Genomic DNA, 21,517 nt, shown 5'->3' on the forward strand with positions numbered 1-21,517 from the left:
CTTCTACCTTACGAGAAACCTGCAGACCTAGCAGGCAACGTGCTGACAGTCTGCCAGTGACCGGCCCTTGTGCAATTCAGGACCCACTGGCATGTGCCTGGTGAAGTTTTTGTTAACGACTAGGGAGCACCACCGAAAATCACCTGATCCAAAGATGAGGGGGGTAGTTACTTGCTGCGTGTCTTAACTGACGCAGGCCATCAAAGCGCTAATTGCAGAGAGCAAGGTATAAATCAATAAAACAAGTAAATGGAAGTGATTAAAGCACAGAGCCACTTGAAAGCGAGTGTTGCGCAATCTCCTGAAAATATAACCAAACTGCTTTGCTAGAGAAATTGGAATGGTCTGCCTTTGTTTTTACTGAAAAGCGCTAATAAATAATGGGATGTTCAATTGATAATTAAAGAAAAAGAGCCCTTCACTTCTGAGCTTTCGTAAGTGAGGCAATATTCTTTTTGAATTATTAGAGTCTGGCCAGGCACAGTCAAGGTACTTTGGTTTCTCTGTACTTTTCTCCCCTTTTATTTCGGATTTTATATGAATGAAACACGATGAGTAATTCCTTCTCTTTGGATCCTTCAGGATATTATTTAAACACTGGCATCTGGTCTAAGGGAAATTTAATGCTAAGTCAGAGGAGTATTTGAAAAATAGTTTACATCTGGTTTTGTACTCCGCGTCCCTGGAAGGACACAGTGAGAGCAGAGGGAGTGAGCGCACGGCTGGCTCTCGGGGCTCCGGGCTGGAGGGGCCGCTGCCTTCGGTGTAATGCACACCACGGCGTCCCCTTTATAAAGCGAGGGATTAGTGCCACCTTCTTTGTAGCGATGTCGTGACCTCTATAATGCTTCTTAAATTGAGGACAATGATGGACCCACCAAGCCTCAACACATGATTTAAATTTGATCTGACAGTACTTAAACCCAGAAGTCCAGAAGGCTAATGGTTGAACAAGCTTGGGAAAATGTCCGGGGAACCGAGCGCAGAAGCCCAGCGAATTACAGGGAGGGATCGCAACTTCAGGGTGACGGGGTAGGGAGAAAATTACATTTTCTGAGTCGGTATATGTTATAGGATCGATGAAAACTGTGGTCCCGCCTGATGTGCTAGAAAGCAAACCCCCGGAAAACAAACAAAACCCCCCAAACAAGCCAACAGGACAAGAGGAAAAACAATGACCCCCCCAAAGCTCCAAAATCCTGTATTTCTTTCTCTTGTACCATTATAATTTATTATATTAAGGACATGCATTTAAAAAACATTCCTATACTCTCTCTCACACACACACACACAACACAAATGTCTGTTGAGAGGAGTCTCACAGAGATTAAAAATAAGCAGTAGTAGTTAGGGTGGTAATTAATTTTAGGTACAGGTATATTTTAAATTTCATACGTTTAGGTCGACAAAGATAGAAACAGGATTAAGATCACTTTGTAATATTTGCACACCGAAGATAAACTTAACTGGAACCACCACCAAGAACAAAATGCCCAGTTGTGCAGCCATCACAGAAGCTACCCTGGTCCAGCTGGGGTCACAATCAGTGTCTCCCACAGCACCTGGGCGGCAGCTGCTCCTGCCCCTCCGAGTGGGGCCGATGCCCGGACACTATTCTTACGGGATCTACTTCATTTAAATAAACCGAAAGTCGGTGACAAGGCCAGGCTTTATTTTTCACTATGTTTTTAGCTTGTAAACAATTCACATGTCAAAAACATCTATGCCTTGTTCTTGGACTAATCCCCCGGCCCCTCCAGGTATGCTGAGCTGTTCGATATACACGGTAAGCCCTCGGCTCTAAGTCAGGAACTTTCTACCCACATCTAAGAGAACTTATTACCCCAGTGACTTGTATTTCAGCATTTTTCTTTTTCATAACTCCTCTCCCCCACCTGGAAAATCCTCTGTTTGTAGTTAAGCACTAAAAGTCTGTATAATTCATAACCACAAAGGGCAGAGAAAACTCTAAAAGCACCTGACTACATGTGGCTTTGGTGAGCAACATTCCTGGGATGACACAAGCTGGAAAGGAGTCGGAGCACTGTCTGCCGCCACCGCCAAGTTCGCCCTCCTCTCCCTCCTGTCCCGGGACGGGAGACGGGATTCCTTCCTCTCCAGTTTTGTTCAAACTGCTTTCTCTTCTCTCAGCTCAGCGCTACTGACCCACCGTCGGAGTGAGCCCCGCCCTTTCAGCCACGGTCAGGTCTGGACGGGCTCTGTCTGGCTCCTAGGCCAGACCTGCGCGACGCGGTCCAGTGACGCTGTTCTCCTGGGCTCTCCTCTCCGTCCCCCTGCCCCGCCCCCGCAGAGCCCTGGCCTCCTCCGCACCCTGCTCTGGTGCCCAGTCCTTTCCTATCTCTCATCATCTACATGTGGAACTTTCTTTGGGTAAAGATTCTGATGAGTGAACATTTTGCGGGATAACTTACACTAATAAGTCTCTAATTAAAAAATACAATTCTGGTCCCTGACAATGGAAATTTCACCCCCCGCCCCATAACTTCAGTTTCCTGCAAGTAGGTGGGGGGAACATTCTAGGAGGCAGGCGGCTGGCCCTTCTCTTGGCACCGAACCCACACACCAGTTTGACTTCGCCTGGTACTAAGATGAATCTATTACTATTGCCTATTAATGACTCATTTCCCTTCCTTTTTAAAGCTGTCGTGACATTGAAACTCAACTGCTTAATCAACTCTAAAATCTAGATTTAGCAGCACAGAGTTTTTTTCTAAAGACTTAGGTTTTAGACTCTGGAGTCTGATGCATAAGATTGAGATCCATGTATCATCACGCAGACACAAACGTAGAGCTTGAGTCTGAGAAGGAGTTTTGCCCTCAGGATAGAAATTGGGGAATCATCACAACACAGATTGCTGAAGCCAATGAAGACGAGAGAACGTACAGCTGAGAAGCAGGAGAGAGAGACCAGAAACAGGTTACCTAAGATAGAGGGTGATGCCAAAGACCAGAAGTCAACGAGAGACTGCATAGGTGGGGTCTGAGAAGAAGGATAGGATGGCGCGGGGCTAACGAACCACTACAAGTTAACTCTAAGGGTCTCGGGCACTGGGCTAGGAGCTCCTCTGGGGAAAGGCGACCCCGCCTGGTTGACATCTCTGGCACACTGTAGGTGCACGACAAGTGTTTACTGTGTGAATAGGAGCCTTCTCCTGTTGAAAATAACTTGTTTCTCCTTTCGGGGAAGCATACCTTCTTTGAGGTTTGTTGATGCTTATGAGGGTGTAAAATTTTTGTGTTCTGTCATTTTCAAAATATGCTCTAATTATGCCCTAATATAGCTGCATATATATCAAAGCCAGGATTTCTTAACAGGCAGGATTTCAACTCACTGTTTGGATCCTGTTAGTTTCTGTATATTGTTACAACTCAGAAAAAATAAAAATAAAACCTCTTAATTTAAATTCTCAGGAAGTTTCCTATTTGCTGGCAACATCTTTGTATACACAAATGCAAACATTTTTATCGTTATTTGTCACCTGTTTAAAAACAAAATACCAAAAAGAGCCAACTATAAAACACATCATGCGTTCTTCGAGCTTCAAGCTAACCTTGTCTTGTCCTAGACTCACATGTTCCTAAATGCCATGGCTCGCAAAGAAGTGGAACCAGCCACAATTAAGTAACATAATTTTCACACGTGTTACAACAAATTTTTGACAAACTTCACTAAAATAGTACACGCATAAGCAAATTTTAGCAGTTTTAAAGATGAATGAAAACTAAGTAGACACTGCTTCAGAATAATAAATCTGATTGCCAGCCAACTCAGAGCCCAAAAACTCATGGAATGGATTATTCATATAGTCACTGATCAAGAAGTCAAATGCCCACTCTGCAAAGCACTGTGTGGATGCCGTGGTCGGGGCAGGTGCCAAGATGAAGCTCAAGGCAAACGATTGGGGAGTGAACTCCTATCTCTGTCCTCAAAAGAATAACTTACTATTATAACAAATAAAGAATATGAATATAATAGGTATAATACATTAAGATATAAATATATAAAGAAATGTCTGCTGCTATTTCTAAAGGGAAATGCCCTTCTCGGGGTCTGTCGAGGCTGTGTGGCTGTGCGGCAGTGGGTAAAACAAATATACGCAGCTGGTCGAAAGGGAAATGCTATAAACAGGTGGCAGAAGGGAAAACAGCAGTCAGCCGGCCAGGAATCTAAAGGTCAGACCACAGGGTGATAGCGCAGAAAAGAGACCCCTGATCACAGTCTAAGGGCTCCAGAGTGGAGCTGGGGGGAAGTATGAACGTGCGGGAAGGGGAGAAGTACCATCTGACCCCTGAATATGGGCAGGTTCCACGCCTTGGAGATGGGGACCCTACCCGGTGTCTGAGAAATCCCGTGGAGGTGTAGTGTGCGTGGGCCAGGAAGACGCCGTGGTCGATGAAAGGACAAGCTGGAAGGGAGTGCCGCTTCCACCCTGCATGTTCAAAAGGACTCTAAGGCCTTCTGTGTGTCTCTCTAATTGTCTAAGTCCCCTATCCCGATAGACACTCTCTATCTTCTCTGCGGTGAAAGCGGACTATGGGGCAGATGTATATACATATACGTGTGCGTGTGCATTTCCACTGTAATATATCCTCTGCCTTCAAAGGAGTCCTAGTCTCGTGGGAAATGATAAAACAACACAAATCATTATAATGAAGGTGGTGTGTCTAAACCCAACAAATAGTAGCTAATCGAAACCCTCAGAAACCAAAATGCTTGAGTGAAACCTAAGAAGCATTCCCATTAAAGACGAGTAAAAGACAAAGACACATTCTATCATTGCTACGCCTCAAAACGGAGCTAAAGGTCTAGCCTGTGCAATAACAAAACAGAGATGAAAGATGGAACAGAAGACACAAAAATCACCTCTATTTAGGAATGACGTAATTGCCTACTTAGAAACATTTAAGCAATCAACTGAAAAATCATTAGAATATTGATAGTAGTAGTTCTGGTTGGCTGGATATATATAAACAAAAAATATGAATACTTCTGTAAACACTGGCAATAACTTTTTGGAGAATGTACAGAGAAAATTCACGAAAGGAAAAAACTGCCGTAATATACTTGGACATAAATTTAGTCAGAAATGTACAACATCTCTCAAAAGATAAATTTCAATCGTACTAAAAGACACAGAAGATTTAATGAAATGCAAAGAGATGCAAAATTCCTGAATGGGAAGACTCAATATTGCAAAGATGTTAATTCTCCCCAGACCAATTAATAAATTCAATGCAATTCCAACCAGACGACCAGATTTTAAAAAAATGGAAGTCGGCAAAATTATTCTAAGATTCATATGAAAGTGCAAATGCTCAAGAATGAGATGATTCTAAAAAAAAAAAAAAAAGGATAACAAGAGAGGCCTTTCCCCTACAGATAACACTTACTACGCACTAGGTCTCTTCCAAAAGTATTACTTATAACGATTGCCAATCCTCACAACAATTTAATGAGGTGTGTACTGTGACTAACCCATTTTCAAGGCAGGGAAACTGAGGTCAAAATTAAAGTAACTCGCTCAAAGTCCCATAGGAAGTAAGTGGAAGTGGCACAGGGGGATCTGAACCCAGGCACTGTGGCTCCAGAGTTCATGCTCTCAAGCACCATGATATTCGACTCAAATTGGCACAGGAAATGGAGTATTAGGAAAGAATACAAAGGCCCGAATGGATTCATGTATATATGGAAAATTTGACTCTTGATAAAGGCAGCATTTCGTATAAACGGCAGAAGAATATCTCAAGTCAATAAATGGTACTAATAACTGGCTATCTCTTTGGAAGTAAACTAATAACATAAGACCCCTGTATTAGTTTTCTGTTGTTGCTGCAATAAATTACCATAAATTTAGCAGCTTGAAAGAATACCAATTTACTATGTCATAGTTCTATAGGTCGGAAGTCTGAGGGGGCTCAGCTGGTTCCTCTGCTCTGGTATCACAAGGCCAAAATCAAGGTGTTGGCTGGCCTAGACTCTCATCTAGAGGTTCTGGGGGAGCAGTCACTTCCAAGCTTATTCAGGTTGTAGACAGATTCAGTTCCTTGCAGCTGTAGGACTGACGTCCCCACTGCTTTGTTGGCTGTCGACAGGGAACCCCTCTCAGCCCCTGAAGGCCTCCTGCAATTCTCCTGGTATTGTCCCCTCTAATTCTTAATTGCCAACGGTGCACTGAATCGTTCTTGCTCTTAGAAGCTCTCTGAGCCCTCCCCCTCTGCCACATCTATTCTGCCTCCAGCCAGAGAAAGTTCTCTGCCTTTAAGTGACCCTGAGTTTAGACTGGACTCAGTACTCTGAAATTCTGAGATAACCTCCCTTTTTTAAGGTCACTGATTAGTAACATTAATTACATCTGCAGAGTCTTTTTTTTCCCCATGTAATGTACATATTCACTATTCCAGGAATTAAGGAATGAGCATCCTTGGGGGGACAGTCTGTCTATCATAATCCTTGTCCTACACAGCATATAACAATAAACTTGAGGTAGATAAAAAGAGTTAAATGCGTAAAACGAAACTCTTAAAGAGTATTAGAGAAAAATAAAAGAGAATATATTTTAAATCTTGGGGTAGGGAGGACCTTTCTAAGCAAGCTGAGAAGTCATAAAGAAAAAAATGGAAAACGACTCTCAAAAAATTAAAATATTGAATACAGAAGTTAAAAGATAAGCAAGTGGGAGAAAATATTTGCAACTGATTTAACTAGCAAATTCTTAATAATCAGAATATGTAAGAAAATAAATTTCTATTGATCAAATTAGAAAAAGTCAATAGAAAAAAATTAGCAATGAATTTGATCAAGCAATTCACAGAAATGCAAATACGAGATTTCTGCTTCTAGTAATCGAAGCTTAGATAATTCTCTCCCAAATCTGCCTCAAAGCAGGGAACTAACGAGACAGGGAAGAATTATGGGGCTAAGATGCTGGAGATAATAGAAATCAAGAGAACTTCTAAGTCTGGCACTTGCGGACATTTTTACACTGTGGCCTTTGCCAATCCTAGAGCGGGTGGTGAGAGGCTGAGAAACTGAACAGATCTTTTAACAGCACCACACACACACACACACACACACACACACACACACACACACACAGCATGCACACAAATGCATGCAGTCCAGGGCTCACGAAAAGGGACTGACTGGTAAAATCCCAAAAGGCTACACTTCGGAGTAGGAGTGAACTGGAAATAGACCAGCCAGCCCTCTGGAGAACTGAGGTCTAACTTCAAATCATCTCAGTCCCTTAAAATGGATTAAGGTCATTCAAGATGGCAAGTGCCACTACCTGCCTACCTAGAAGCAAATGTAAACTCTCCCTGGAAAAAAATTAACATCGCCCTAGGTCTCAAATTATTTCTATAAAGTTCTATATAAAATAACTGGCACTCAACCCAAAATAGCCAGGTTCACAAGAAAGCAAGACAATGAGACCAAAAGCCAAGAGGAACAAAGGACAAGGAAGTAAGACCCATGTGAACTCTAGATAATAGTTATCAGACATAGATTTTGAAAAACCAAGATAAATATGTTCAACAACAACAGAAAAAAAAAAGAAAAACAAAAAACAAAACACCGTCGTGAACTTTGGCACGGAATAGGAAACTAAAAAGGAGTTAAGTAGAAAATCCAGCTCTAGAAAATATAATAACCAAAACCAAGGATGAGTTTAATAGCAGATTAGACACAGCTGAGAAGAGAATAGTAAACTAGAAGCTGGATTAAAAAATTATATATATGTATATGTGTATACACACACACACACACACACACACACACACATACACACAATCTCCAGAATACAGAACACAGGGAACAAAGTTAGGAGACCTATTATACATATAATTATAGCCCCAAAAAGAGAAGAGAGAAAGAATTAGGCAGAAGCTAAAATAGAAACTGAATACTATAACCACTAAAGAAAGTATACCCTAATTAAATGAAACATTTCCAACAAAAAAACCTCTAGATCCAGATGGCTTCATCTAGCAAATATTTAAAGATAAAATGATATCAATAGTACACAAATTATTTCAGAAAACAGATAAACAGGGAACATTACAGTTTGTTTTATGAGTCCTACAAACTTTGATCACAAAATTTAGTGAGAACATTACAATAAAAGAAAATTATAGGTCAATCTCGCTCATAAACACAGATATAAAAATCCTACACGAAATATTAGCATACCAAAATCCAGCAAAAGGTAAAAAAAGATGTCGTCATGATCAAAATGGGCTTATTCTAGAAACGCAATGCAGATTTAATGTTAGAAAAATCAATCAATCAAGTTCGTGCATTAGCAGAATAAAGGACAGACTATGTATGATTATTTCAAAAGATGAAAAAAGGCATTTAAGAAAACTGAACATCCATTTATAATTTAAAAAAGAAAAAAGACTCTTGGTAAGAATAGAAAGAAACTTCCTTATGCGACAAAGGGAATCTGTACAAAACTCAATTGTATTTCTGTATGTCACCAACAAACTGTGAGAAAATAAAAATTTAAAAATAATGCCATTAAAATTGTATCATAATATGTCAAGTGCATAAGAATTAATCTAACATAAGATGTGTAAGATACACTTTCGTGTAAAATGACAAAAATATAACAGAAAAATTAAAGAATGCGTAAATAAAGTAGAAGGATATACTATGATCATGGACTGGAAGACTTATTAGAAATTGACAAGTGAAGTATAAATTCATACAAAAATGCAAAAGGCTATGAAGAACCTATCACTAAAATGTAACCTTCACGAGATGAAGGATTTTTTTTGGTTTGTTCATTGACATATGTCAGAGACAATAAACAATCTGTACATAGTGGGTGCTCAGTAAATATCTGGTGGATTGAACCGAAATGCTGAAGTGTCACTTATGGGTTTAGAAGAAGAGTTCACTCTGAGCTGTCCTTTAGTTACCATGGCACGTTCGGATTTACCATCTCATTTATCTTCCCTTGTTTTTCAAGTCAAATAAAATCTCTCAATCTTACGTGCTAAGTGAAGCATTTGGGGTAATTCAGTCTAGTCTCCCATTTCTCTCCATTCTTTCGGCAAGGACATTCATTCAAATAAAACCTTAAAGATGAAGGACAGAAAAACAAAAAAAATTGCTGCTGTTTCTATAGGGGGTGTCAGGCCCGAAGTGCTGTCAGCCCACTGACTCCTTTCTGCTGCTGCTGCTGCTGCTAAGAACCAGCAGGGCACGGAGTCTGTTTTCCTCTATTATAAATAATAGAAGCTCCTAGAGGGCGAGTTTTCTGAGTCGTGTCTATACACTCAGAACCGAGTATTAGGCTGTCTGATTCAAAATAGGCCTTATATTTCACAAAATTTCAATAACGTCAATAATGTTATATTCATCTATAGCTATGCCACCCTGAACAAGCCTGATCCCGTCTGATCTCGGAAGCTAAGCAGGGTCGGGCCTGGTTAGCACTTGGATGGGAGACCACCTAGGAAGACCAGGTGCTGTAGGTGTAAAAAAATAAAAAAAATAAATAAGGGATTGTAAGCTGACAAGGTCCATGCAATCTGTGAGGTCAACCAAGGGTTGCCTCACCTAAAACAAAACAAAATAAAATAAAAATATGAAAAAAAGATATATTCTTCACTAGTTCTAATTTTTCCATGTGATTCATTCTTTGCACTTGAACATTTTATTATAATATTTTTTCCAACTGAAACTATGTCTTCTAATTCTATATAGAAATCCAAAAGGTTATCTACATGGAAAGTATATTCAAATGATCTTTTAAACTTCTGACTTTTTCTTTGTATTAAAAAAAAAATCACCTTTCTTTCCTCATTTCTAATTGAAATTAATATACACCTGGTGCCTCTAAAAATACCTCTGCTCTGTCCTTTGCTTGACAACAAACAATTTCAGTTGCTTCTACCTCACAATAGCCCTTTCTCGACAGGAAAATGCGATCTTTTCTGTCTGGAATATGGCGGAAAAGGAATTGCAAGTTAAGTGCCATCTTAGAATATTTGATACTCTTTTCTGAACGTGACAAGCACAGTAAATAGCGAGCATTTCTCTCCTGTAGCGAGCCGACTCACACCCTCTTGTACCATCTCTGTGTTTATCTCCTCTTTTACTTCCTCTTTCCAGCTGTTCACTCGAGTCCATGAATTCAGGGCTTAGTAGCTGCCAGAAGGGTAAGCCTTGATAGGACACTGCTCAGGGATACGGTCTCCTTTTTATCTTCCCAGGAGATTATATTAATCAGGTTAGTTCTTGATAATTCTTCTCCTCCACCTATTATAAAAGGCAGTATAAAACACAACTTGGTTTAAAGCTTTTGTTCCTGCCTTTTTTTTTAAGCGCTTCCATAATTTATTGATTTGGAGTAAATCGTTTGGATTAAGTCATTTTTGGATTAAAAATAATTTTTAAGAAGACTAAAATTAAAGCCAAAACTGTCAGGGAAAAAAAAAAATCAGACCAAAAGAAATGAGAATGTATTATCACATTACTTCATTACAGGAGTGAAAGATGAGACCCAGCAGCCCTCGGCAGGCACTGCCAGCAGCGCTGGGTCAGAGCCCCGGCAGCCCAGCGGCCCTCGCCCCGTCCTCATTGTCCCCCAGTGTTCACTGACTGGATGAAGAGCCACTTCAACAATGCAGAAAATGCTTCATGGAAAAACAGCTGCAATGACGCAGTGGGTGCTCTGCTGACACTTGGAATTGTTATGTCAGCAAAGCACAGGATTAAAAACATGCAGCAGGCGCTTTGGGGACCTGCCCTGCCCCTGCCCCCCCAGCACAACAAGCCCAGTGAGGTTAAAAACAAAGAGAACTGGAGAAAGCCACAAGGAAACGCAGGGCCCATTCGCCCCGGAAGAGCTGCTTCGGTTATCCCTTAAAATGGCCCTGTGATCACCGTGTATAGTTTGTAGTGGCGGTTTGGGGTATAAATGTTTAACTTGCTTTGCCACTAAAATCTACTAGAATAACTGACTTACAAGGAACGTTTTGATGAGATGTATACTTTAATGAAAATATTCATGTCCCTGACACTGTGATTCGTGTTTTTGAGAAAACAGGCATGTATTCCAACTCTCATTGACAGTAAGATGGGGCCAAAATTAAATGTGGTTGTATCCCTCATAACAACTCAAATTTTAGAATGATGCATCACACCAGCTGTCTGGGAACAAATGTATTTTGTTGGCATGGGAACAAAAGAATTAGTCTGAATTTTGTAAATAAACTGTGGTTATTAAAATTACTTGAAACAAGCCAGAATAATAACCATTACACATGAAAAGCCAATAAAAGTCTTTGAATTAAATTTCTGTTGCAATTATTATCCCTGTTTTCATAATATGCTTTGGAATAAAACATAGTTTTGAGCTGTTGGGACTTTTAAATAGATTTCACTGCAGATGAGTTAGCCAATAGCAGCTAAGACTGTGAAGTTTTAAAATCCGTTATGGAAAATGGAAATTAAAGGCTTGGAAATCTGTAAAAGACCAATTCTTCCTTTCAACAGTTGTCACGATTATTGCTTAATTGATTTTCTGTCTACATAGCATCCTCCTCCGTAAGGCTGTCTGCGACTCTATGGATTTGTGGGTTACCCTTGATGATGACTGAGGTGGTTTAAAGATAAGCAGTGCTACCCAAATGAAAGCTTTCAATATATCGATGTCGGTTCTCCTCAAATCCATGTTACTCTCTGCTAGATCACTAGCCACTGTGGGAGGCAAATAAATTCTTTGGGAATATGAATGAAACAGTTATAATGGTATCATAGGCAGAAGGAGCTAAAGTACTTCTAGAAATGTCTAACACTACCCAAAAGCTACTGATACCGAAGAGACCGCATTTTATTCTTTAAACTCGGGGACCTGGGAAGGAGGCAGCAGAATGCTAAGTTTCTGTGTAGAGAAAATAAAGGGCTTTGCTGGTATCCTTCCTGCTCTGGCGTTCTGAGGGGAGGGATCTGGAAGGAAAATCTGCCCTTAGAGACGAGCAGAAAGGTGGGCCGTATGGCACTTGTGACGACATGGATGAACCTGGCGGACACTGTGCAAAGAGAAGTAAACCAGACAGAAAGAGGATCTCAGGCGTGTGTGGAATTAAAAAAAGAAAGAAAGGAAAACGTCCAACTCATAGAAACGAGTAGAACGGTGGTTCCCAGGGGCTGGAGGGTGGGGGACACGGTGGGCATTGGTCAGAGGGTACAGACTTCCAGTTCTAAGATGGTTCTGGGGAGCTCACGTACAGCATCAGGACTACAGTTAACGACACCGTGTTGTATACTTGACACTTGCTAAGGGGGTACATTTTAAGTGTTCTCATCGAACGCAAAGAAAGTAATTAATTATGTGAGGTGATACCAGTGCTAATTAACAAAATTGTAGCAATCATTTCACAATGTGTATCAAACCCTCATGTTGTACATTTTAAATAGATAAAATTTTATTTGTCAATTGCACCTCAATAAAGCTGAAAAAAATGACCGAGGGGAAAAACAACAGGAAAGGTGGGCTGCAGGGACAGGGAGCTGGCACTGTGGTTTCTCTTGGTGTCCCTGGTGTACGTACCCTTTTGGGGCCATGATGTCTGAGGAGTAGCTGATAAACCATGAGAAGGCTCAATGACCCTGCTCACTCCAGATGAAAATTATAAAAGAATATCTACGACATGTATTTTAACAAAAGTCTACTCAAGGATATATTTAGAAAAACTCTACTTAGAATGTATTTAGGAGGCACAACACCGAAGGCTCTGTAATCGCCCAAGTTTGGTGGCTTTTGGGCTCCTCGTCCTTAAACTCCCTGTAGCGTGTGATGCAGTGAGTCCTCCCTCCCTCCTTCCTCCTCTCCTGTCTCCTTCCCTCACTCCTTCCTTTCCTCCTTCCATGAATTCACTGAGCGCGCCACGGGCCAGGCGCTAGGCTAAATGCTGAGATATAAGGACAAAGACGACACGGTCCCAGCTCAGGAGCCCACCTCCTCTGTCATAGGAGCCTGATGGGAAAATACTTCCTAGCGGTCACGGAAAATGCTGCAGGAGCCCAGACGATAGAGGGACACGGGGTGGGCAAGGTCACTGACGGAGAGACGCAGGGCACTCAGGCTTTACAGAGCAGTTCAGTTCGGCAAATGCTGGTGGATGACAGTAGGGTCCTTGTCCTCAGGAGCTTCCAGTCCAGCAGGTAACTTTCTTTGGTTGTCATGGCATCAGAGCCTTCTGGCTCTGCTCTTCTCTCTCTGACCATTCGTTCCTTTTCGGTCCTCTCTGTACCCTCCCCCGCTTTCTTTGGTGCCTTCAGTATGGTCCTTCTCGTGGGTCTGCCCACGGCCCTCTTATCTCTCTCTCTCTCTGCAATTCCTTGTCCGTGTCGCCCACATCTGTGAGCTTCTGCTATATCTGCTCCTCACGATGATTCAGACACGTTTACATTCCTAGGGCTCTTCCTTGAGTTGTAGATTCAGATTTTCAACTACACGTCGCCAAATGAATGCCCTGCTGCTAGCATCTCAGGCTCAACGTCTAAAAAGTGATGCTAGCACTGCTGACTGTACACTAGCTTATTGGTTCGAAACCTTGGTGTTATTTTTGACACGGTCCTTTCTTTTGCCCTCTAAATCTCTGTGTTCTGTGCATTTTAAGTGAGTCTTCACACCTATTCCTTTCTTTCTACTCCTTTCGACGACACAGGCGTACCTTGGAGATACGGTGGGTTCGGTCCCGACTCCGCTGCAGCAGAGCGAGGATCGTGGTACGGCGAGTGGTCACCGCTTTGCTGGTGCAGGGTCTCGCTTTCGGTTTGTAGAAAACATCACGAAGCACGAGAGAAGGAGGCACGCCTGTCCCCAGCCCAAACCTCCTTGATTTCTCTTGTGACTAGGGATGTGAATTTTAGTGCTACGACCTCGGAATGTCTCTTTTTATCTCTTGTTTATCTCATCTGCTGCCAGTTAATCTTTTTAAAGTATAAACGCAACCATGTAAAACCCAATTACAGGAAAAAAATCCTCAGTGCTGACAACCGCTTTCTGACCAATGAGTGAATTCTTCAGCACTGCATCCGAGATCAGCCGCCAATGGCCGAGCACAGCGCTTGGTAGCAAAGGCTTGCTCTGTTCTTTCTTTGATGGTCAAATGAATGAAGCTAATTCTCTGGTCTTAGCTTCACGTCTTCCCTCATTCTGTTCCAATGTCCTCTCTCTCTGTTGACGTCTAGCTCACACGTCCCCTTCTCCTCCGTGAATAATTATAGCTACATACATTGCATCTGCATTACGGTTTATAGTTTTTGAAGTATCTCTCACACACTCATCTTGTTTTGACGTTCATGTCGACCCTGTGGGAAGGTATTATTACTGACATTTTGAGAACCTGACACCTGCTGAGCTTAAGTGGCTTGCCCAAGACCACGTGACTACTCTACTAGTGACAGAGGAGGACTTAGAACCGGCGGCGCTTCTCCACTGGGTCACCCTTGTCCTTGAAGCCTCTCCTGTTTCCCCTCCCCACAGCAGCCTCTGGGACAACCTCTGCTCCCTCCCCAAATACATGCGATTTCCGCTGAGACAGGCTTCGCTCACTGGATTCTCTTCTAAATTAATGGACATGTCTAGGACTGAAATATAAAGTGGGCTGCTGCAAAGCTGTGCTGGAAATGTTAAATCATGACTGGCTTTTCGCTGTATTTTAAGACAATTTATGGGTTACCCGAGCCTGCAATACCCAGACCCTTGATGCCAGGACACAGCAGACAAGACCCGACACTAAAGCAGCAGCTGCTCGAACACACTGGCCATAAGGCCTCAGAGGCGCTCCGGCAGGAGCCCAGGTGCCCCTGGGGACTGGCCGGGGCACTGCCCTTCCTCCGATTGCCCACGAGGACCCGGTTCCCTTGAGGGCTGCAGGCTCTTGAAACGGCCGTGTGTCGGCAAGCTCCAAGCCCTGCCTGAGGCGGTGGGACCCTGACCTTCTACCAGCGAAAGATGCTCCCCTTCCTTCCTCATGGGGCCAGAGAGGGCGGACGGCAGGACCGGTGCTGTGTTCTCTCTACGCTTGTGATTCTGAGCCTCTGAGCCATTTAGAAGGGGAAAAAAAAACTACTCTAAATTCCATGCCTGGAGCCTACACTTTATATATTCCTCCTCCGCTCTGTAAGACTGGAAACTGCTCTGTGACCCATTCATTTTTGTTTCTTCTCAGCATCTATCATTGTCCAGCACATGCCTGTAAAAGCCCAAAAGGGTGAGTAAATAAATTATTGAGATAAACAATACTTCAGAGATCTCCTGATAAATAAAATGCAATGTTGTGCTTAGAAATGCACAACATTGCATTTTATTTATCAGGAGATCTCTGAAGTATTGTTTATCTCAATAATTTATTTAAAATAATCTTCTGGGAACCTGAGTGACCGATGTAATCGAAGCTATTAATACTTTCGAAACTTAAGATACCCAGTTCCAACCAGGGGTTCTGTTACATGTACACTATTATCTACATTATATTAAGCTAAAATCTGTCATCATTTAGTACCTTTGAGACAAATATGTGCTTTGTGCGGTGTTAAGAATACCAAGTAAATTTTTAAACTATTTCTTTTCTTCCCTCTCTTTTCTATAATTTACCAGACTGAATTATCTAGGCGAGGGCTAGCATATTACTTAGTCTCGTTGTGAACGATGAATTATTTGCTCCTGAAAATGACAGTTAGTTTTACACATCCCTGAACCTGACTGACACACAACATAGATCTATTTTACATAGTGTTCGCGATAATGGAAAACCATATCCTGGGAGTGAGCGGCCTGCGAACCGCGCAGGTAGGAGCAGTCCTCCCCTGAGTCCGTCGCTACGGCCCCACTGCAGCCCTTCCCGATGACTCAGTTTCCCTGCACAATGAGGAAGTCTGATCAGAGCTCTGATCTCTCCTCCTCTGCTGCAGTTATGGGATTCTTGCTCAGATCTTATCTGGAATTAGAAATTATTAACTCCTGGTGAGGATAAAAATAATAATGATTTTTAATTACTTTACTATTTGTGGATTACAGGAAAGATCATGTTTCTGTAAGCCTGACTTACAGAAAATTAGTATTTTCTAATTTTATTTGGGTTATCTTGAATCTGCATAAGGAGCAAATTAACTCTGTAACCACGACGAAAAAGCCTTCGCTGGGCACTGTGCTGACTGCCTGGCCACGGCTGAAGAGGTAGGGGACGGAGCTGAGGGCACGGAGGCCAGTGGTGGGCAGCAAGGATACCACCCATCGAGACCTGATGAGAAGCAGCTTTTCGTTTTTAATTAAAAACACAACTTTTAAAATGCCTCATTCATTTTTTGTTTTTATAGCATCAAAACACAGGAATTTTTCTTAAATGAAAAACAGAAACTTTTTTTTTTTTTTTTTTTAAAGCAAGCAAGTTAAAAAAAAGAAGTCCAGGAAATTGTCCTTTGTAATTCTGCCAATTTCAATTTTGATTCTTTACGCAACTAGTAGCAAGATAATAATATTGGGTTGAAAAGAAAGAGAAGAAAGTTTCAAGAAGCTGTTTTACACAAATTTGCTGTTTGATTGGCTGATGTCAGGGTAGCTACTGTTACTGTAGTTGCTTTGAAAGATGCAAAGAAGAAAATCATATATAACAATTTCAAGATTTTAAATATCTGAAGTAAGCTCAGACACAAGCGGACCCCCAAAACCGTACATGACAATATCTTTAATTATTTTGACTACTTCTATTAGTGCCACAAATTGAAAGGGGGGTGTAGGTCACATTCATGCAAAATAAATATTAAATATAGATGAATAGTATTTATTAAGTGCTCATTATCTGCTCTTCAGTTTTGTTGAAACGATGTTTGTTTTTTTTTTTTTGGAAAGAATCCAACATTTCACAGTTGCAAAATTATGAACTATTCAGCTTTACCCGTGGGTATTCTGACATTCTTTGGTAAACTTGTAGCCTCATAGACGATATCAGGAATTAGTGTAAGAAATACTCTAAAAAGCTATTGTCACCATCAAGATGAAAGCAACTTTGATGATCAAAAAGAAGTCAACAACAAAAAAAAGACCAAAAGTGGCTCCTGAATCCTTCCCTATTGTTCATTTGGGATTTCTTAATTTCTCCACTCTCGATATAGTATGGCATTTTCTGTGTGAAGCTTTGCCATGAATTAGAGTGATGCCAATAAAGTTTTACCTTAAGGTATGTTTTATCACAAACTGGAGAAGCCCCAGTTCTCCTGCGAGCATCGTTTCCTGCTTTTCAGAAGCTTGTCTTTTAGTGGCAAGCGTCCTAGACAGAAGGTGGAGCTCAGCTGACCTTTGGTGACACCTAAACCTGTGCCAGTTCTACCTGCACGCCACGCTGCCGTCCGAGGAGGCACTCTCACCTGTGGCTGTGTCCGCTCTGCTTTAGCTTCCTTTGCTCTCGGCTGTTCTCTGCCCGTGGAGTGTTAACGCTACTGTATCAGGAGTCTGGAACGTGTGTTTGTTTTCCTGCCATACTTAATAAACTTACTTTCCCTGTCATTGCTATGCGGCTTTTCTTTTTTTTTTCTTCAATGAACTAGCAATGTTGTAACTTAAAACTGTCGTAAAAGGAGCACAGGTTTGGTGTGAATCCACCTGTACCATCTACTGAGTCACTCAATCTCTCTGGGTCTTAGTGTGTCATCTGTGAAAAGGGGAGGATAATGCTGGCCGTTTACGTTATTACCAGGATAAATAAACTAATATGTGTAATGTTTCTGATACAGTATCTGTCATCTTGTAAGCCTTTGATTAAATGTAGTTAATTTTTTCATCTTAGTATTATCCTATTATGTGATCCTGTTATTGACTGTATGACTCAGACCCCATACAATATACATATGCATATACATATATACGTATTTATGCATATCACATACATATATGATGTACACATATCTACATGACATATATGCCATTTCGTGCAATCCCCTACCTCGAGATCCTGTTTGTAAACATCTCCAGAGATGAAAAAAGCTCCCTGTTAGCCTAATTTCAGCGTTGACTCTTCCCACAAGGTCAAAATGACCTAACCTAACATTGCTGTAATGAATGTACTATGACACAACCAAAGTATAAACATCCTGTCGATCCTATGGCAGGTTCTGTGCATAAAGATTAATTAGCAATACTATACCCAATAGCTGAGGATGATGGATTTAGAAAAGGTTTCATTGAGACTCATTATCTTTATTGATACTCTGACTTTTTAGTTTAAATTGTCAAGATTGCCACAAAGAATGATTCACTATAACCAGCACAGTTGAATGAAAATAATCTTATCATTTGGAAATGAAACAGATCATTAGCTATTGTCACAGCCAGATTATTCTGCTTATATTAAATTTTATTAGTATGACAGGAAGAAAGAGGGGAAAAATAAAGTTCAATAAAAACATCACTTATGTCTCTAAGTACAATAATGTCCATTTATTTTAATACGATGACACGGCAGGCACTGTTGGCTGTATACCCAACATCCATTTCCCCTCTTTCTTGTGCAGGTTATTCTTCCCCAACTAATTCCATCACCAGCAGGTAGACTCTGACTGGTCTAGGCTGGTTCCGGTACCCTCAGTCCTCTTGCTAGCGATTGGACATGCCAGGCTGAGGACGTGACCTGATCTGACCAATGGGGTCTGAAGGGAGGTGTGTATGGGTGTGTGTAGGGGGAGGGGGGAGGTGGGAGGTGGTTGGGAAAGGTCTCCTTACTCTTTAGAAGGGGATTCCAGAAGCAGACAGTGCCTTTCTGCCTCTGGATATTGCTAGGTCTTCATGGAACGGCTGTAGCCATCTTGGAATTGCTTTGAGGATGAAGTCGACACAGAGGAAGAGCCACAAAAATGTCAGAGAAGCAAGGCCAGGGCCTTGAGGCTCTCTGCCCAGAGCCTGCCCTACCTACAGACTTCTGGTTTTGTGAGGTAATAAACCTCTTTGTTGTGTATGCCAGCTAGGAGTAGAGTAGGCTGTTACTTGCAGCCAAAGCATCCCAATGGAAACAGGAAATACATAAGCTCCTTGACTTGGAGAAAGTAAACAAACAACCCAGCCAAGAGAGAGAGGGCAGAGTACCTGTTCCTGTGACTCCAATTCTTTGTGCTGTAGTTTTTTCTCTGCACATCGCACTTGATTAGAACGGCTTTCCAGTTCATCTTGTAAAACCTGAAACAGCGTAAGATAAACACATAAACATTAAAAATTAGCACCCTTGAAAAGCAGGCATTAAAAAGACCTCAGATCTCGAGCCTATTACTGTTCCAAAGAGCTCAGGCAAACAAAACCAGATTTTAAATGTCAGGCACAGATGTTTTCTACTTCAGAAATAACCAGCATAAAAAATTCCAAACTTATAAAGCAGACACATTAGCAGGTGTCAATTTATTTTATAAAAATGTCTCTTATATTCCCAGCATAGAACCACAACCATGCAATAAAGCGTAAAGCTGTTTCTAATTAAAATAACTCTATGGGCACACCTGCAAGGTACACTTACACTCTGAAAAGTGTTGTGACAGCTAGGAATTGTAATATGGGACCAACATGGCATTTTTCAAAATTATACTATGGTAAATTGAGTCTCTTATAGTAACCTTAAAGGAATTTCTTTCCTACGTCATTGAGGGTGGTGTAGAATTTGAGGAACCTGTAAGAAGTGGACAGAGATGAACTCTCAGATGCCAAGTAGCTGTTGGAAACAGAGTTCAGGTGAATATGAGGCACTTAGAAACCACGAAGGTCAGTAATTATTATTGTATGAATTACTATTTTAAGTAAAGGCGAACTAGAAAAGAAACAGGATCCATTCAAACAATCTGATTGAACTACCGATATAATACATAGAAAGTTAGAGTGAGCAGAACACATGGATGGTAACTGCAAAGATGCCAAATAAATTCTCGAAATAAAATTCATTCGAACAAGACTATCGAGTTTCTGCTGTATGTCACGAACCTATTACGGTTAGAAAGAGCAGTGAAAGAAAACAGACAAAAACATTCCCTGCTCTCATGAAGCTTGCGTTATACTGGGGGTCAGACAATAGGCAAATAATAAATACAATATATGTCAGCGGTAAGTGCAGAAGAAAATTAAAGCAAGAAAGGAGGATATTTTGGAGTGGGGCGGAGGGAGAGGTGTTGTAATTTTAAACAAATGGCCCAAGAAGGCCTAACAGAGCAAGACCTAGGGAGAAGATAGCATGTCACTCAGATGTCTACAGGAAGAACCTCCCAAGCAGGGGATACTACGCGCAAAGACCCTGAGGTGGCTGGCATGCTGGAGGAAACCACAAAGGCCGTTGTGCAGGGTGAGCACAGAGGACTGACCATGTCAGGGACATAACGGGAAAGTCACAGAGAGTCACAGGAAGCCTCGGAGGGTGGTTGAGGACTTTAGATTGTGTTCAGAGGTAGGTGGGAAGGCAGGGTTGCTGTGAAGAGACACAAGAGGCATAAGGGCAGAAGGAGGGACGCAGAATCGAGGCCACTGAAATATACTGGGAAAGAGTGCTAGAGAATTGGACCACGCTGGTAGCAACTGGGGCGGGGGGGAAGGATGTGTCAGATTCCCCATATATCTGAAGATAGATGACAGCCCTGAGGTGTGGATACACAGAGCATGGAAAACCAGAAAAAAAGAAAAAAGACCCCAAGGATTTTGGCTTGAGCAGGGAGAAGCGTGCCCTCGAGGAAGGTTAAGGGTGGGGCAGGGTAGAGGGGGTAAGTTCTGGAGCTTTGCCGGGGGTATGTTAGGTTCTAGGTTCGGGATGCCCATGATACATCCGAGTGGGATGGTGGGTAGCAGCTATTCTAAAAGTCTGCAATTCAGACAAAATGTCTAAATTAGTGTCCATTACAAATTCTTTTAACCTTTTCTACATATAGTGTAGTTCTTTTTATTGGGTTCTAGGGCCATCTGAGCATTGAGTACCATGTGGTCACTCCCACATGGAAAATAATGCTTATAATTTTGCCTCTGATTTCGGGGAGTCCATACATTGTCTGAAGCCCATTCCTGGACGGACCCTAGGATAAGAGGCTCTAATTTAAAAACTAACATAGTTTCAGAACATGTCTAAAAGCTGTAGGTGCTCTTTGATATTATGCATGATTATAAAATTCACAATTTAACCAAGCCTGACAATGAACTTGAAACTCTCCCTTCTCGTTTATAATTCTGCTATTGTGGTTTGCAATGCTCCTCTGCTTGTAGTTTCAGCAGCATTTCCCCCCTTTTGATAGCCAGCAATAAACAGGATCTTCTCATTTTCTCTTATGGCGTAATCGGGGAGAGTAATGATTACTGTATCGGAAACAATATTTCTACATGTTTTTCTGCTCGCACTCTTTCCTGGTCTCCAACCCATCCTCATGCCGCTGTCAGAGTGGTCTTCTTAAACCTAAATCTAATTATGTCATTCTCCAACTGCAATGGTTAAACCACACTCCAGCATCCCTGAAATACAGCTG

General features: G+C 41.6%; 1 protein-coding gene and 1 pseudogene across 13 annotated transcripts in view; one reads left to right on the forward strand and one right to left on the reverse strand.

Annotated features, from left to right (window-relative positions):
* CEP112 (centrosomal protein 112) overlaps positions 1-21,517 on the reverse strand; it is a 327,899-nt gene that overhangs the window by 21,775 nt on the left and 284,607 nt on the right. For all 13 annotated transcript variants that reach the window (XM_039859703.1, XM_039859699.1, XM_039859702.1 and 10 more), the window contains one exon: positions 19,122-19,211. In XM_039859703.1, the coding sequence (XP_039715637.1) occupies positions 19,122-19,211 (90 nt within the window). The remainder of the gene's footprint in view (positions 1-19,121; positions 19,212-21,517) is intronic.
* LOC120600512 (uncharacterized) lies at positions 9,389-9,507 on the forward strand (annotated as a pseudogene).

The sequence above is a fragment of the Pteropus medius genome, unplaced genomic scaffold, assembly GCF_902729225.1.
Source record: "Pteropus medius unplaced genomic scaffold, Ma_sr-lr_union100, whole genome shotgun sequence".
Classification (NCBI taxonomy): Eukaryota; Metazoa; Chordata; class Mammalia; order Chiroptera; family Pteropodidae; genus Pteropus; species Pteropus medius.